Source organism: Onychostoma macrolepis, chromosome 08 (assembly GCF_012432095.1).
Source record: "Onychostoma macrolepis isolate SWU-2019 chromosome 08, ASM1243209v1, whole genome shotgun sequence".
Lineage (NCBI taxonomy): Eukaryota > Metazoa > Chordata > Actinopteri > Cypriniformes > Cyprinidae > Onychostoma > Onychostoma macrolepis.
The window spans coordinates 2255826-2272932 of NC_081162.1; the positions used below are offsets into that span (position 1 = coordinate 2255826).

General features: G+C 41.5%; 1 protein-coding gene across 3 annotated transcripts in view; it reads left to right on the forward strand.

Annotated features, from left to right (window-relative positions):
* Nucleotides 1-17107, forward strand: part of magi1a (membrane associated guanylate kinase, WW and PDZ domain containing 1a) — a 75637-nt gene that overhangs the window by 23152 nt on the left and 35378 nt on the right. For all 3 annotated transcript variants that reach the window (XM_058784083.1, XM_058784085.1, XM_058784086.1), the window contains 4 exons: nt 11875-11994; nt 12587-12763; nt 14415-14577; nt 15616-15698. In XM_058784083.1, coding sequence (XP_058640066.1) covers nt 11875-11994; nt 12587-12763; nt 14415-14577; nt 15616-15698 — 543 coding nt within the window. The remainder of the gene's footprint in view (nt 1-11874; nt 11995-12586; nt 12764-14414; nt 14578-15615; nt 15699-17107) is intronic.

Genomic DNA, 17107 nt, shown 5'->3' on the forward strand with positions numbered 1-17107 from the left:
TTCATGGGTTATGATTATAATGAAAGAGTTTTTGTTTTCGATTTGATTTATTTCGTTAAGTAGTAATTTAAAGCTTTCTATAGATATATTTGTCATGTCTGTGAGGCATGTATTCGCTGAGTTTCGGTTCACTTTTGTGAAGCGCTCCTGTTCAAGAAGAGACGGCAGAAAGATGATCGTTTTCTTTATTTTATAAAAGCACAATGTTTTGTTGATATTGTGGGTGCACACAAATAAAAGTAGACCCTTTACAGTTCCGAATGATGTATTACGCTCACCTCGTGGCAGAGAGTGAATCTGCATTTACAATAAGCCTGTCTTGCTGTTTATGGTCAGATCAATGCAAATATCAACTTTTTACGCAGCAAACACAGAGTTGTAAATGAGAAAGAAGTTAATATGCCTTCAAAAAATTTTAACAATTAAGACAGTAATATTTATACACTTTAAATTAACATAATTTATATGTTTGATTGATCCCTTTTCATAAAAACGGCCTATAGCCTGAAATGCTGTTGTATAAGATTTTTGTTTTTGTGGAAACCTGTATCTGAACTGTAAATCATGTAATTTTATGGCTCAATACTGTATGTTACCATAGACATTGTCCAACCCCCCTCATACTGTGTTCATTTTACTCGTGCAGCTCTTAAAATGGGTCATAAATTGCCTTAAATATATTTTTAAAAATTCTGCAGATACCCTGTAAATAATTAAATAAGATTCCTTCTTTCATATTTGTTGATATTTGTGTATTGAAAATATTTTTGATTTGACATTTAAACTCCTATCTGATTTTTTTATTTAAAAAAAAAAAAAAGGCCTTTTTTTAATTCGGGCTAGTCAAATTAATTTTCGGGCTACCAAAATCTGAAGAGTACCTGCCCCGAAGGGCTACCAGGGATTTTGAAATTTTGCGAGCCCTGGGATCGGTGGACTGTGAGGTTAGTAGGTGACAGCAAAGTGACTTCAGTAGATTATCCATCAAAATAAAGTGTGAGCAGACATGAAGCAGACGGTAAATAATGCTCTAACTGCTGGTTGATGATATAAAGTCACTGATAGTTAGTATCAGAATGAAGAGTTACCACCATAGTATTGAATAAATATGTAAATATATATTCAAATATATAAGTGGAGAGAGCTCTGTGGTCACCTGACCAAGACACCTGTGGTTCTGTGTACCCAGGGTTTGGATTGAGCCGGGTTAACTAGTCCTACAGCACTGATTCTCAATAAGATATTTTACAGCTTGCTGTAACTCGGAATGAAACAAACAGTTGTCGAGGGGCTGAAATGAAATATTGATGTTTAGTTTGTGTGTGTGTGAATCATTTGAAGTCCTCTTGAGGCTTGACTGCGGACCCCGGACCCCTGCCTGAGATCTGCTGAGAGAGATCATGTGTGTGAAGCTGCCAGTGTAAACACTTCACAAACAGCAATGCAATGTTTTACTAATAGAAGCATGCGCTCATGTAGAGCAGCGATTAAACTGACTGGAGCTACCTGTGCATTACACGGTTTAACACACACCTTCCAGCCAATCAGAGGGGAGTATTCAGACAGACCATGATATAATCTGAGGGGAGCACCTCAGAAAGCGTTTCTGTCGCAATTCAAATGACTACATTCTGATGAAGGATTTTAAAGACAAACGCAGTTTTCTTTGTGTAAAGGGCAGCATGGCGATATTTACAGTGCAGCGGTAGAAATGTCTAATTGATCTCAAATAAATAAATAAATAAATGAGAACAGACATTACTACAAAGTCGTGTCATATAAGATGTTTTGCGGCTGGAGTACAGGAGCAGTGTTGTGGTGATGTGCTCATCACGTGCGGCTGCTGTTTCCTCCTCCTCCCTGAAAGCAGCTCATTTCATCTCTTTTGATGGCGTCTGTGTGAATACTGTAAATAATTAACAGACGGCATTCTGCTGTCTTCTCCTCAGCTCGAGTCTCTTTCATTGGTTTTCATTGGTGTGTGTGTGTGTGTGTGTACCTGTTTTTCTATTCAGGTGGGGACTTAAACCTGAATACACACAGACTCATGGGGACTCGTGTCACAAGCTAATAAATCACACAGAGTGAAGTTTTTTGAAAATCTGAAATTGCCTGTAGTCTCCTGTAAGGGGTAGGTTTAGGTGTAGGGTTGGTGTAGGACGATAGAATATACAGTAAGTACAGTATAACAGCCATTACACCTATGGAGAGTCCCCACTTTTCACAAAAACAAACGTGTGTGTGAGTGAGTGGGGTGTGTGTGTGTGTGTGTGTGAGTGGGGTGTGTGTGTGTGTGTGTGTGTGTGTGAGTGAGTGGGGTGTGTGTGTGTGTGTGTGTGTGTGAGTGAGTGAGGTGTGTGTGTGTGTGTGTGTGTGTGTGTGTGTGTGTGTGTGTGTGTGAGGAGTGTGTGTGTGTGTGTGTGTGTGTGGTGTGTGTGTGTGTGTGTGTGTGTGTGTGTGTGTGTGTGTGTGTGTGTGTGTGTGTGTGTGTGTGTGTGAGTGAGTGGGGTGTGTGTGTGTGTGTGTGTGTGTGTGTGTGTGTGTGTGTGTGTGTGTGTGTGTGTGTGTGTGTGTGTGTGTGAGTGTGTGTGTGTGTGTGTGTGTGTGTGTGTGTGTGTGTGTGTGTGTGTGTGTGTGTGTGTGAGTGTGTGTGTGAGTGAGTGAGGTGTGTGTGTGTGTGTGTGTGTGTGTGTGTGTGTGGAGTGTGTGTGTGTGTGTGTGTGTGTGTGGAGTGTGTGTGTGTGTGTGTGTGTGTGTGTGTGTGTGTGTGTGTGTGTGTGTGTGTGTGTGTGTGTGTGTGTGTGTGTGTGTGTGTGTGTGTGGAGTGTGTGTGTGAGGAGTGTGTGTGTGTGTGTGTGAGTGAGTGAGTGTGTGTGAGTGTGTGTGTGTGTGTGTGCGTGTGTGTGTGTGTGTGTGTGCATGAGTGCGTGAGTGAGTGTGTGTGTGTGTGTGTGTGTGTGTGTGTGTGTGTGTGTGTGTGTGTGTGTGTGTGAGAGTGAGGTGTGTGTGTGTGTGAGGTGTGTGTGTGTGTGTGTGTGTGTGTGTGAGAGTGCGTGAGTGAGTGCGTGTGTGTGTGTGTGTGTGCATGAGTGCGTGAGTGAGTGTGTGTGTGTGTGTGTGTGTGTGTGTGTGTGTATGTGTGTGTGTGTGTGTGTGAGAGTGAGGTGTGTGTGTGTGTGTGTGTGAGTGAGTGGGGTGTGTGAGTGAGTGGGGTGTGTGTGTGTGTGTGTGTGTGTGTGTGTGTGTGTGTGTGTGAGTGAGTGGGGTGTGTGTGTGTGTGTGTGTGTGTGTGAGTGAGTGGGGTGTGTGTGTGTGAGTGTGTGTGTGTGTGTGTGTGTGTGTGCGTGAGTGAGTGTGTGTGTGTGTGTGTGTGTGTGTGTGTGTGGTGTGTGTGTGTGTGTGTGTGTGTGCGTGAGTGAGTGGGGTGTGTGTGTGTGTGTGTGTGTGTGTGTGTGTGTGTGTGTGTGTGTGTGTGTGTGTGTGATCTGTGTCCACTGGTGCAGAGATCCTCCTCAATCACGCCTCAGTTACGCCTCAGTTTCTCCAGTTGTCAGTTTCAGATTGCTTCGTTGACACGGCTGTAGAAGCACAAACCCCAGCGGTGACACGTGAGAGTCAGCGATCTGTGCTCAGGGTTTTGTAATCGCTAAACTCTACAGGTTTTGTAAACTCTTCCCTCATGTGAACACTTTGTGGCCACAGATGATCCTGTAATTTGACCCGGTGACACAGATCACCTTCATTTACGCACTCCACCTCTGCTCTCTCTCCACTTGTCAGTATTTTTTATATTTAAGTATATATTCCCAACCTTTTGTCCATGAATCCTCCTCCTTGCATACAAGAACATCTCACAATCTGCTGTCTCGGCTGTCTCTTCAAACGAACTAAAGAGCAACACTACATCCATGAGTGCAGCGGTTTAACTAACATAGACTTAACTGGTTGCGACAAACAAAACAGACAAATGAAACTGATTCTCAATTATTTTAGTTGTGTACATTATATATATATAAAATAACCAATAACATTATCATTACAGTCATGTTCTTTTGTTCTTTAAACAGAATGTTCTTGTAATGTAATCACACTAATTGATTAGTCATTTGAATACATTCTATTTAAACAAAATGGGAAGAAAATGAAAGATTTAAGTGTTCCAATATGTTTTATTGTTGACAAAGCAGAAATATATATAATTTATTGTTCATAAGACAATGTTTGTGTTATTGCAGGAACGACAGACACATATTGTCACAAGAAGCTGTGAAAACAGAGCATCAGCAGCTCACTCACATGAACTCTATCGTTAACATCTGCTAATGACGTATGAGCTCGTCAGCTGTTTGTGTTACCAGCTTAAGGAGATATAAGCTAGTGTTTGCTAACTCAAAAATCATATTATTTGTTGTGGGTTTTCATTTTTATTTATTTTATTTTATAAATCTCCACTTTACTTGATGTTGATGATGATAATAATAATACATTTTATTTAATAACAATGCAATTCAATATTCATGTCTTAATTGATTTGCTTTCAATCATTAATCTATTTATTTTGGTGGAAAAATAAAGCGACTCAGCATTTACCTGATAAAGCTTTAATACAGAAATTAAGATGTCACACTCATCAAAGAAGGCTTGCATTCAAGTTATTTTATGTATGAGTGTGTAAAGTATTTTTGAATAAATGAGTATTTAGGACAAAAAAATGAGCATCATTGTCACTGAGCCAGCTTCTGTTGTATTAAAGATGTAAAATGTGTATATAAACTCGGACTCGGAGCAGCAGCACTCTGCAGTGTGTGTGTGTGTGTGTGTAAACAGACTCAGTCATCAGCAGCCGACACACACACACACACACACACACACACACAGTGGTGACGGGTTAAGAGCAGCAGATGTTGGGCTGTGTTTGCAGTGACAGCAGGCAGACGCAGGTTTCAGATATCAGCTCTGTTTATACGCTCGTTCTGCTCAACTCTTGCTCTGTAGTTGCTTTAGTATTGGCCCTGGTTTTACAGCCTAGAAAAATGTGGTGTTCTTCAGAATGTTGTTCTTTCTCGTGATGATTGATTAGATGTGTATGTTAGTAGAGTTAATTAAACTGATCTGCTGATGCACACCAACACTCGTCCCGTCCGAGGTGGCTGTAATCCAGCACGTTCACATTATGACCCTCATGAGCGTCTTAGCTGTCTGAATCATGAGAGCAGCGGTCTTCAGCTCTTTATGGAGGCTGCTTTCATCCGGTTAATGCTCCTCTCATGGACTACTGCTCACTCTCTGTGTGTGTGTGTGTGTGTGTGTGTGTGTGTGTGTGTGTGGACTTGTTTTGACTATATTTGTGAGGGTCAAATGTCTTCACATATAATAATAATAATAATAATTAATTACATTTATATAGCACTATATATATATAGCTCCAAGCACTTTTACATCGTGAGCGGGGATCTCCCTTCATCGTATTGTAAAATACTTTGTCAACCCACCAGTGAGACATTTGACTGGATTGCCATAAGAAGTACGCAGGTGCGCATGCGCGACCAAAATAAAACACGCGCTGTGTAAATAAGTTCAGAGTTAATGCACAATTACCATTTTAGATCGACAAACTGTACTGTATATTCAAACTAGGTATAACTTCTAGGCTGTCTGCTGCCGTTATTAGCACAATGCAAAACTGTGACACTTCATTCACCGACGCTCTTCTATCAGCAGCGTTAAAGGGGCATGACATGGAATTTTTAAAGTTATTTTAGTACCGTATGTTCTTTGAGGTTAATAATGTTTTTTGCACAAACAAACCAAGAGGTCATATAACTGACAGGTAAAGCAACGATCACGTTTTGTTTTGTGCCGCGTCGTGTTCAGGGGCGTGGATCCTGATAAGCGCTCGGCGTCACAGTTGTAAACAGGAGGGGGTTTGGCGCCACGGGATCTTTGTTTCCAGGCGGAACGTTAAAGAACGCGACACACACGTCTCCCGGAAATCCGGTATAATCTAACCAATCCGACGGCGACTTTGCAACTCCTGAAGTGTTTCCAGTTAAAATATTTTTTATAAAAAATAAAAAAAAATGTAATAAATAAAGTTCAATAGTTATATTTAATGGGTCACACTATGTGCGGTGTGAGGACCAAGGTGCTCTTTTGAGAACCAGGCTTATGAATCAGCTGGAAGATGTTGATGTAAATCTGTGTTCTGCACATGCTTCTGTGAGGGGTAGGTTTGGGTTAGCTGATAGAAAATTAGTGGTCGTCTACTATAGCAAAACAAAAGTGTGTGTGTGTACCGTCTTAATAATTAACCATAATTTAGGAACATATTTGTACCTAGACATGAGCCAAAGCTGACAAAACATCTGTGAACCTCCTTGTTTGTAAAAACAATAGATAAAATTATTTGTTAAAATAGAACACATTGTGTTTTTTCCTCAAGAAATGTATTATTTCACATGGAATTAATAGAATATAATTAATCATCATAGCAACACCATTCAGGAAATCCAAAAACTGTTAGCAATTTAGCATCTTTAATATGTTGTCATCAGATGCCCTTGGATGAATACTGAAAAAAATAAATAAATAAAATCACACAGACAAAGGGAACAATACATGTAAGGGATAATCAACGGCTAGCTGTGCATTAAACGATCTGAATGCAGGACGTGGAGGCGAAGAACCACCCGACGCGGCGGAGTGCATTCAGACCGTTTAATGCACAGCTAGCCGTTGATTATCATTATTAATCAACACTGGCCAGCCAATCAGAATCCAGTATTCAGACAGACCATGGCATAAAAATATATATTGGTTACACTTTACCATAAGATTTGGTAACATTAATTAATTATATTCATTAACATGAATAATACTGATATAGCATTTATTAATGTTAGTTCATATTAAGTTCAAAATTTACCAATACATTATTAATTCAAATTTAAAGATGTATCTATTTCCATTGAATTCTGAACCGTCGCAATACATGCCTGTACCAGCGTAATGAAAGCGTGCCATGGTTAGGGCTGAGTATTAAGAACCGGCTCCAAATGACCAGGATCCAGGGATTCGATAAGACACGTGCATTTAATTCAGTGTTTGATTCCTGCATCCGCATGTTAATGTGATTTTAAACAAAGTAAGCAGGAGGGGAACGAGCTGAAGCGTCTGTGTCCGTTCTCAGACCACTGCACCGCTACTGACTTCTCCTTCACTTTTACCCTCCAACAGGCACAAAACACATCAGTATTTCATCATACACACAGCTGTTTTTGTCTTAAAGGTAAGGTAGGTGTTTTTGGAGAAGCTTTGGAAGAGTAAGATCCGCCCTCCCTGTGGACCGGACTCCGGCGGAGCAGAGGATAACCAGCGGCACGACCGCTGTCAGAGCTCCTCATGTCTCCTTCACCCGTGAAGCTTCGAGGAGCATTGGTTGACAGGCAGGCAGCGCTTGGACCGAGGGATGTGATTGGATGAATATTTTATGGTCCTACGTCTTCCACAGACGATATAAATACACATTTAGAACACTTAACTTTCTGATTGCTGCCAGGATGTGAAGAGACTTTCAACCAGCGGAACAAAAATGCTTTTGAACCAAATCCCTGCTTACTCTTAAGTGAACGTAGCAGTATTTTAGATCAGCGTGCGTTCGGTGTTAAAGAGACAGCAGCCTAATAAACATGTGCTGTGCGTATTGAACGTGTGTTTTAGCGCCACGCACTGGACATTTCACTTTGAAACTGCTGTGAAGCGTGCAGTATCAGTGTTGCAGAAATGCCCCTCTGAGCATGCATCTTCAGTCGTGTTCTAGTTCTTACGATTAGCTAGGGACAATCCACAGACTGCTGTTGTTTTCATGTGTGTGTGTGTTTGCACAGTGATGCAGAGAGACGTTGTTGGTGTGCTGTGTTCACAGAGGGTGTTATGGGTGGAATCTGTGTGTGAAAGCAAGCTTGATGACTGCTGCTGATGAAATGGCTGTTAATTGGCCGTCAGTCTCTGAGCAGTGTTTCTGCATCACCCGACCGTCACGTCCAGCCTCGTTTGCTCCATGTGTGACGAATGCTGCCATATTTACATGCGACTGACCTACTGAAAGCTGAATGACAGTGAATTTGCATTTTAGCTTGTTGTTGTTTTTAAGAGGCTCAGAGCTATGTTTAGGACGAGACTCATATGCTGATCATTAGCCAGTGCATTACAGAGAGAGCTTATTTAATACAAGACATCCTCAGTTCTCATGTTTGATACCGTCCTCATCATCATATACACTAGGTTTTTTTCACTTTATGCGCCCTTTCTAATTCAGAGTAGTTCAGGGATCTCACTCATTTTGACCAGTGAATCTCCACGACTTAAAACCTCATCTCCATGACCAAACATTCAATCATTCATTCTGACAACAGCACTGAAAACACATCCTCTAGTTAAAAACAATCCACACTATTGATGGACATTAATGAACATTCAGGTTCAGCCGAAAAACCAGGAAAACAAATAATAATCCACATAAACACATTAAGAGATCTAGAGATCACCAGAATGGGAGTCATTGACGATTGGAGGATCAGATTTGTCAGCAGCAGTATCAGGTCTTTACATTCAGCACTGAGACGGATCAGAGGAAGATCACACATCTGTCTTTATGATTTAAGGATTTGAAGCTGAACTCAGTATGTTTCACTGACTCTTATTTATATTCACACATTAAAGACGCAGATGAAGAACAAATGTAGTTTTGTGTGTGTGTGTGTTTCTTGTCTTAGGTCTTAACTTAAAGTGATACTCCACCCCAAAATGAAAGTTTGGTCATGAATCACTTACCCCCATGTCGTTCCAAACCCGTAAAAGCTTCGTTCGTCCTCGCAACACAATTTAAGATATTTTGGATGAAAAGTATAAAAACATCGTCAAAATAGTCCATCTGCCATCAGTGGTTCAATCTGAATTTTATGAAGCGACGAGAATACTTTTTGTACGCAAAGAAAATAAAAATAACAACCTCTCTGTCTCTCTGTGTCAGCGTAGCGGCGTTTTGGAGAGCATCCGATGGACGCAAAGTGCGTACGCTGTTCTCTGTCATCAGTAACGCATGGAAACGCTGTTTCCGTTCAAATCAAAGCGTCCATCGGATGCTTTGTGTCCATCGGATGCTCTCCATATATTTGGCAGTCAATGGGACAGTCACAAACCTCCCGGTTTTCATCCAAAATATCTTAAAGTGTGTTGCGAGGACGAACGAAGCTTTTACGGGTTTGGAACGACATGGGGGTAAGTGATTCATGACCAAACTTGCATTTTGGGGTGTAGTATCCCTTTAAGATATGATATGTTAAATTAAGATTTTTCGCAAATTTGTATTACAGAAGCAAATCTTAACTTGATTTGGGATTCTTATCCTATCTTACAAAATCATATCTTATCTCTAGTTAGGAAATCTTAAATGGCATAATCAAGACAATCCACTCTCAGGACTGACACCAAACACCCAACACTGCTGAGCTGCTGGTGAGGTAAACAAAAGCTACTTCACTTTAAAGATCTCCTTTTGCAAGAAACCGTAAGGCATTAGTCACTTGCGCTACACCTGCTGATGCTTCGTGATGCTTTTGTTGGTCTCTGTAATGCTGGCTGCAGTTCCTGTAATTACTTTTATACGTGTTTTGTCATCAAAACACATCTTCAGGGTCCTCCAAGAGTCTTTCTACCATTAAACATCTCCGTTCTTCATTTTCAATTATTAGTAAATGTAATACCATTGTTGGACAGCGCAACTGGAAGCAGTTTTTCGTTAGCTTTCAGATAATTGTGAAGTTAGGACAGCTGTGGGGTTGTCCTAAAGTTAAGACAGCTTTTAGGATTTTTTTCAAGTTATGAGGTTTCTGTAATACCCCCCTCCTCTCTGTAGTTAAGATAGGATAACACACTTGTTCTGTATTAGCTTTTGTCCTAAATGTGGTCCTAACTGAAATTACCATGCTTACCAAACAGATAAGATGAGATTTTAAAGTTGGGATATTTCTGTAATACACCCCCAGGGCTTGATGTTCGTGCAGTACAGGAGTGTTTCGTGCTCTGGGTTCAGAACAATGATTAAAGGGGTCATATAATGCTACATGCACAAGTTGTTTGAACTGAAATGTGTGTTGGCGGTGTGTGTACACAACCACCCTATAATAATAAAAATCCACCCAGTGTTTTTTTTGTAATCTCGTTAAATCTTTACCCCTTTCTCGAATCGAGCCGTCTGTCTGCGTGGAAGCCCCGCCCACGATTGTTGATTGACAGAAGCTTTCAGCACAGACTGCACTGGAGTCTTACCTCAGACCCGCCCTGAGTGAGCTGTCATCAGCTGCTTCACCGCCGGAGCAGATGTAGACCAGAATGACTCCTGAGCGATCGAGGTGTTGTGTTGTTGGATGTAATAATGAACATAGCAGTCGTCATTTACTCCCGTCATCTGAGCCGCTGAAGAGGATTAGGTTTGGTTCTGAAGGGAATGCGCCCTCCATCTACATTAATGCGTCTATGTTCGTGCGAATCATTCGTGATCCAGCTTCACCTCCAGAAGAAGTGAGTACAAGGGGTTTTAAATGAATCTTTGCAAATGGCCTTTCCTAATAATGTGCTAATTAGCAAGCTTCCCGATGAATGAGGCTAAAGTAAACAGTCCCTCAGAGAGCGGCTCGGAAGAGAGGGGCGGAGTCAGCAGAGCTCATTAACATTTAAAGGAGAAGGACACAATACCGCTTGCTCTGACGAGCTGTTTTTGACAGGGTGAAAAGGTGTTTTTTACACTACCAATGAGAAATTTTAACCAAACTATCTTTTCATTAAAACCCTAAAGAATAATATCAACTTGTGGAAAATGGGCATTATGTGACCCCTTTAATGAGTAACTTGTTTGTCCAGATAAGAAGAAACCTCACATTGTTTAAAACCTGCAGCGCTCCTAGACGCCGAGGCTGGTGTAAAACAATCACTTTGAAGATTTTTCTAGGTCTGGAAATGACAATTTAAAAATTGCCTACTATTTCCAGGTTTTTCATGACTGTGGAATCGCTGCTAATTGATCATTAGACGGAAACATAACCTCTGTTACTTCATTTCCAAAGGAAAAAATCCTGACTTTGTATTCAGTTACTGTTCCATTTATGAGAGAAAATGTCTTTGGTGTATTTAAAACCGCTTGGTAATGTAAAAGCTTCACTCATTCTTCATGGAGCCTTGAACTATTCTCTCAGTAGTAGGCGAATGGTTTTTATGAGCGTGTGAGTTCTGACTCTGTTCTCACCATGAACAAATCATGATTGGTCCTACATGCTGTGATTTAATCAGCAGATGTGTTTATGACTGATGATTAATCAGCCTGTGCTGATGACTGATAGTGGCGTCTCATCAGATCAGTCTGTATGGCTGTAAGTGCTGTGAATGTTCCTCTGTAAGTACATGAGCACGTCTGTGAAGCTCAGTCTGACCGTGTCTGTCTGCCCGGTGCAGTGGACATGAGCACAGTCTCGCTGAGTGAGTGAGATGAAGTCAATCACCGTCAGAGTCATTGTAATGTAAATCTCACCTCATCGCACACTAGGGTTGTTGTTAAGTGTGTTTAACTGTGCTGGCAGTATGTGTCTGGAGTGACACAAGCGCACGTGAGCGTCTGTGAGTACGTGAGAGTTATGCATCTATGTTTTGCACACACACATGTGACTCTAGAATCGTGATGCATCGGAGCATCGATTATTTCCAACACCGCTAATAGTCTTCCTGTCATCCATAAACATAAGAAATAAAATCAGCATACTGTGACAAGCTCTCGGACTCGGTCGGTTTGGAGATCTGACCCTCCACGTGTTTCTCACGCAGGTACGACCCGTCCTCCTCGTGACGGCGAGCTCCATGGTGTGGACTACAACTTCCTGTCTGTGGAGGACTTCCTGGAGCTGGAGCGGAGCGGAGGACTGCTAGAGATAGGAGCGTATGACGGTCAGTCACGAACCCTCAGTCCACCATCATCACCACCGCACATGCCCAAAGATAGCATTAGCATGCTAGCAGAGCCAAAAACAAAGCAGAGGGAACTCAGCCTTGAGCATCTCAGACACTGATGGATGCGCAATATTTACAGAAACATTTGACAAACACCCATTTATCAGTACAGGACAGAGAAATACTTGACCGTATTACTGAAGTTAATGAAGGCACTCGCCCTCTTTGTTTGACTGAACTGAACTTTTTTAACAAGCATGAATTATATTGTCTTAAACTCATTTACTGATTTTTGTGTGCACGTGTCCAAATGTACAAATGACTGTGAATGTTTACGGACGTTATATAGATTGTGTGCCGAGTGTTTTCAGCTACAGTCTCTGACCAAACATTCAGAAATGTCTGTGTGCTTCTGCAAAAACACTACCACACTCTCTAGCATCAGTTTTAGAGGAAAGCCCACAGACGCCTGTGCTGTGTTCTCCTGTACTGAGCCGAGTGTGTGTGTGTTTTACAAATCTCTCTTTCTCTGCCATGCTTTCTGTCCGTCTTTCTTTTCAAGCATGCTAATGGGTTCCTGGTTGCCTAGGTAACTATTATGGGACACCCAAGCCACCCATCCAGCCTCTCAGTAGGACAGTGATTACCCATGATGCTTTGCGACACAGTTGCACTGGTTCCCAGAAGTGCTGCGATCGCGTGAAGCATGCAGGAGTAGAGCAGACAGCGCTGCAGGAGGATGCAGACATGAACAACACGTTTACAGGTGGGTGAGAGTGTGTGTGTGTGTGTGTGTGTGTGTGCTGATGGAGCTCTCACTGTCTGTGTGTGAAAGTCTGCTTGCTGGAGTGTGTGTGTGTGTGTGTGTGTGAATGGTCAGATCATGTGCTGAGATCAGGCGGGCTTATTTGTGTGTGTGTGTGTGTGTGTGTGTGTGTGAGAGAGCATTACTGCTAGAGTTTGAGTTTGTAACTGCAGGATAAACAGAGCAGACAGCAGAGTCTTGTCTGACAGTGAGAAAGGCTGCTTCAGTGAAGCTCTACAGACCGAAGGCTTTATTTTGTGAGGCTCTCGTCTCGTAGCGACTCTGAACGCTGCTAGCTGTGTGTTATTAGCATTCTGCTGCGCTCTCGTCTCAGCTGCAGTCCTGGACAACAGAGCCGTATGAGCCGAGATGAACACGACTGAATGCACCGCGACCAACAAAACACACGAAGATCTGATTTATGAGCTTACTGTGTTCCAGTACTGAACAGTCAGTTAGTTCAGTCTAATTAAAGAATCAGATTACATTTAATTCAGTACTAAAAGGATCAATAGAAGCTGTTCATAAACCTTACAGGAATCAATTTGCATTTCAGTGACTATAGAAAACTGAATAATAATAATAATAAAAAAAAAAAATTAAAAAAAACATTAAATCTAATTAATTTAATTGGACAGTTTTTCCTAAAATGTATGTGTCCCAATATGTTTTGTCTTGATGAGAGTAGCTCATGATGTTAGCTTAGCAACATGCTAACACTAAAGGCACAGGCTCGTAGCTAGGGTTAGTTATCGTTTGAATTTTATCGATATCGATTCCAATTCAGATTCTTATCAATTCGATTCCAATAAGATTTGTAAAAAATCTGATAAAAAAACTGAAGTTAAACATATTTATTCTGTCTTTTTATGTAGCGTTCTGTTGCAGCTGAATAACAGCAGCAAGAATCAGCAGCACTTAGGCCTCTTACACTTACGAGCGTTTGCCTGTGGTTTTAACAGAAGTACCACAGCAAATACAACTAGACTAATACAAATGTCAAACATTAAATTGTTAAAGAAAAGTAAACGGTAAGTAATAAAATAGGAACAAACAAATCAATTAGCAGCAGAAAATGAAATCAAAAGTTTAAAAACACTGCATAGTTTTCTTTTCTTAAATAAAATATAGATCAATCCTCATTAAAGTTAGGAAAGATGATCAGTCAAGATCAGTGAATGATTTTCTTTTGTTCTTTGATTAATATTAATGCCAGGCAGCACGTTTATTAGGCTGCTGTCTGTTTCACTTAAAAACAGCTGTGTGTATGATGAAATACTGATGTGTTTTGTGCCTGTTGGAGGGTAAAAGTGAAGGAGTCAGTAGCGGTGCAGTGGTCTGAGAACGGACACAGACGCTTCAGCTCGTTCCCCTCCTGCTTACTTCGTTTAAAATCACATTAACATGCGGATGCAGGAATCAAACACTGAATTGAAATGCACGTGTCTTATCGAATCCCTGGAAGCGGTTCTGGATACCCAGCTCTACTAACGGCAGGGTTGTGTTTGAGGAGGCGTTTGTGACTCTTCTCTTGTGTCTCCTCCCACTCCTCCTGTGTTTTACCCAGAGTTCTTAGCTCGTAGTCTCTTCCCCTCTCCCCTGCTGTGCACAGGAGACTCCAGCCGGCCGGAGGGGCGAGACAATGCCCCCAGCTACGTGCTGAACAACATGGCCACCTCGCCGCCGGGCCTTCCTCCGGACCAGGACCCCCTCGGAGCGCTGCCGGACAACTGGGAGATGGCCTACACCGAGAGCGGAGAGATTTACTTCATCGAGTAAGACACTTCACTCAGAGCCGCACTACAGGATCATTCACACGCACACACACACAAATATATATATATATATATACACACACACACACACACACTAATATATACACGCGCATGCGCACACACGCACACACACACAAATATATATATATATATATACACACACACACACACACACTAATATATACACGTGCACGCACGCACGCACACACACACACACAAATATATACACAAGCACACACACACAAATATATACACACGCACACACACACACACACATATATACACGCGCATGCACACACACACACACACACAAATATATACATGCGCACACACACACACAAATATATACATGCGCACGCACACACACACTTGTTTTTGTGAAAAGTGGGGACTCTCCATAGGCGTAATGGTTGTTATACTGTACTTACTGTATGTTTCACTCGTCGGCTCTCATCAGGGAACTCTGATTGGACGCTCAGTTTAGCGAATGAGTCAATGCTTGAGAATTAAAGTGAAAGTGATGAAAACGAGTAAATGAAGGCAGCACAGACAGAAGGCTGTTCTAATGTTATGTGATCTTACCCAAGCATTCCAATATGCAAATATTTTCATAACAGCATAAGCCGCTTAAAACGATAAAGTTATCAACGTAACTCAACGTTTCGTATATCTGCGTTTAACTTGTATATCCTTGTTTGGGTTTCTCATTTTAAATGATGGATATTTACTATTGATATCTGCTGATACAGACAGCTAGCTCCTCTCACGCAGGCGCAGAACGCAGATGTTAGTTTGCAGTCGGCTGTAGTCTGAGCAGTGTGTTCAAGCGCAGCTTTTTTGTCCAGATGCTGCCGACGTGAGGCGACAACACCGTCGCTGCTAGTTCTTTAAAGCCGGCTTGATGTGTCCTGGCCTTTAGGTCTGCTGGTGTACTGTCACCAATCATGTGTTTGACACGATCTCAGCTCACGCTTCAGAAACCTGTGACTGACCGTTTCATTACTCTCATACTAACAACAGTGATGCTGTTGTTTACAGCCACAACACAAAGACCACCTCATGGATGGACCCTCGATGTCAGGACAAACAGCCCAAACCTCTGGAGGACTGTGACGACGATGGTAAGACGGCATCATCATCATCCACCGCTGCTGTGTTTTCATCTGTTCCAGTATCATCTCATGCTTATGAAACCATGTTACTTAGTGTGTGTTCACTACATGGGAGACGCACTTAAATTCACACACACTTGTCCATATGCAGTGGCTCTCAAGCAGTGGCCCACGAGAGGGCCTCAAGATGACCATGCAAATAAGCTAAAACAATTAGAAATCAAATTGTTCCTTATTTTGTTAACCCCCTCCAACAAGTGTTTTTCACTGGAGATTCCCAAAGTCTTGGAAAACCTGGATATTTGAGGGTATTTTAACAGTGAGATTTTAGACCTGAATGGAAATGAATAAACTCTTTATTTATTTAATTATTTTACTGGTTAGAAATTAAACATTACAAAATCCTTGCCCTTAATCTTTGTCCAGTAATTCACAAACAGCTGGAAAAGCGGGGCCTTCAGATATTGTCGAGGACCTGGAGCAGAGCTGTCATAGGGTAACCTCAGCGTCAGATTCGTTCATCAGAGCGCCGGGTCACAGAAGATCTGCCCGACTCGGGCTCGGGAAGAGCGAGTCCCTGCATGCTGTGACCAGCAGAGGGCGTCCTTCCTCAGCAGTGCCCATTACTGCCATCATGGACACCAAAACCTGAATATCATGAGGAAAAAAGATTTCTAAACAAGCCTTAAACAGAGACGCATCTCTGTCTGTGTTCAACATCAATATTCAACATACAAACACATCAATATTCAGGCTAGAGGAAACTAGAAGGTTGCTGCTTTGAGTAAAGCATTGATGATTAAATGAAGGTGTCTGTATTGAGAAAAGTGTTATACAAATAAAAATGGACTTGACTTAAAAATACGCAGTTATTATGTAAGAACTGTATAAATATACATTTAATGTATTTCAGGAGATGTGTGATGTGTTCGCTGGGGATGATCTGGTCTCACAGATGATAGGCTTACGTATATTCAACAACAGTCTGCTCATCATTCTGCTTTAAGAATTATTATTCAAATATAATTGGTGATGCTGCAACTAATCTCAAGTCTCTATTTAGGGCTGTTGATTAACTTCTTAAACCAGCCAAGGACATTGTTCACTCTTCTGATCAGTGTAATATGTTTCTCAGTTACTTCACTGGCAAGATTGAGAGCATATACTGTTCGTTAATCCCTAGTACCTCAGTGGAGTTCGTTGATATTCGGCCTCTAAATCCTCCAATCACAACTCTTTTGAATTTTGAAATGGTTGGTATTGACTTTATTGCAAGTACAGTTAAGTCTATGAACACTACTAATAGTATATTAGATCCACTTCCTTGTTCGGTCATTGAGAACCGTCTTGAGTCTGTTTGTCCTCACATAACTTCAATTGTGAATTTATCACTGAGTTCTGGAGTTGTTCCTCCAGAA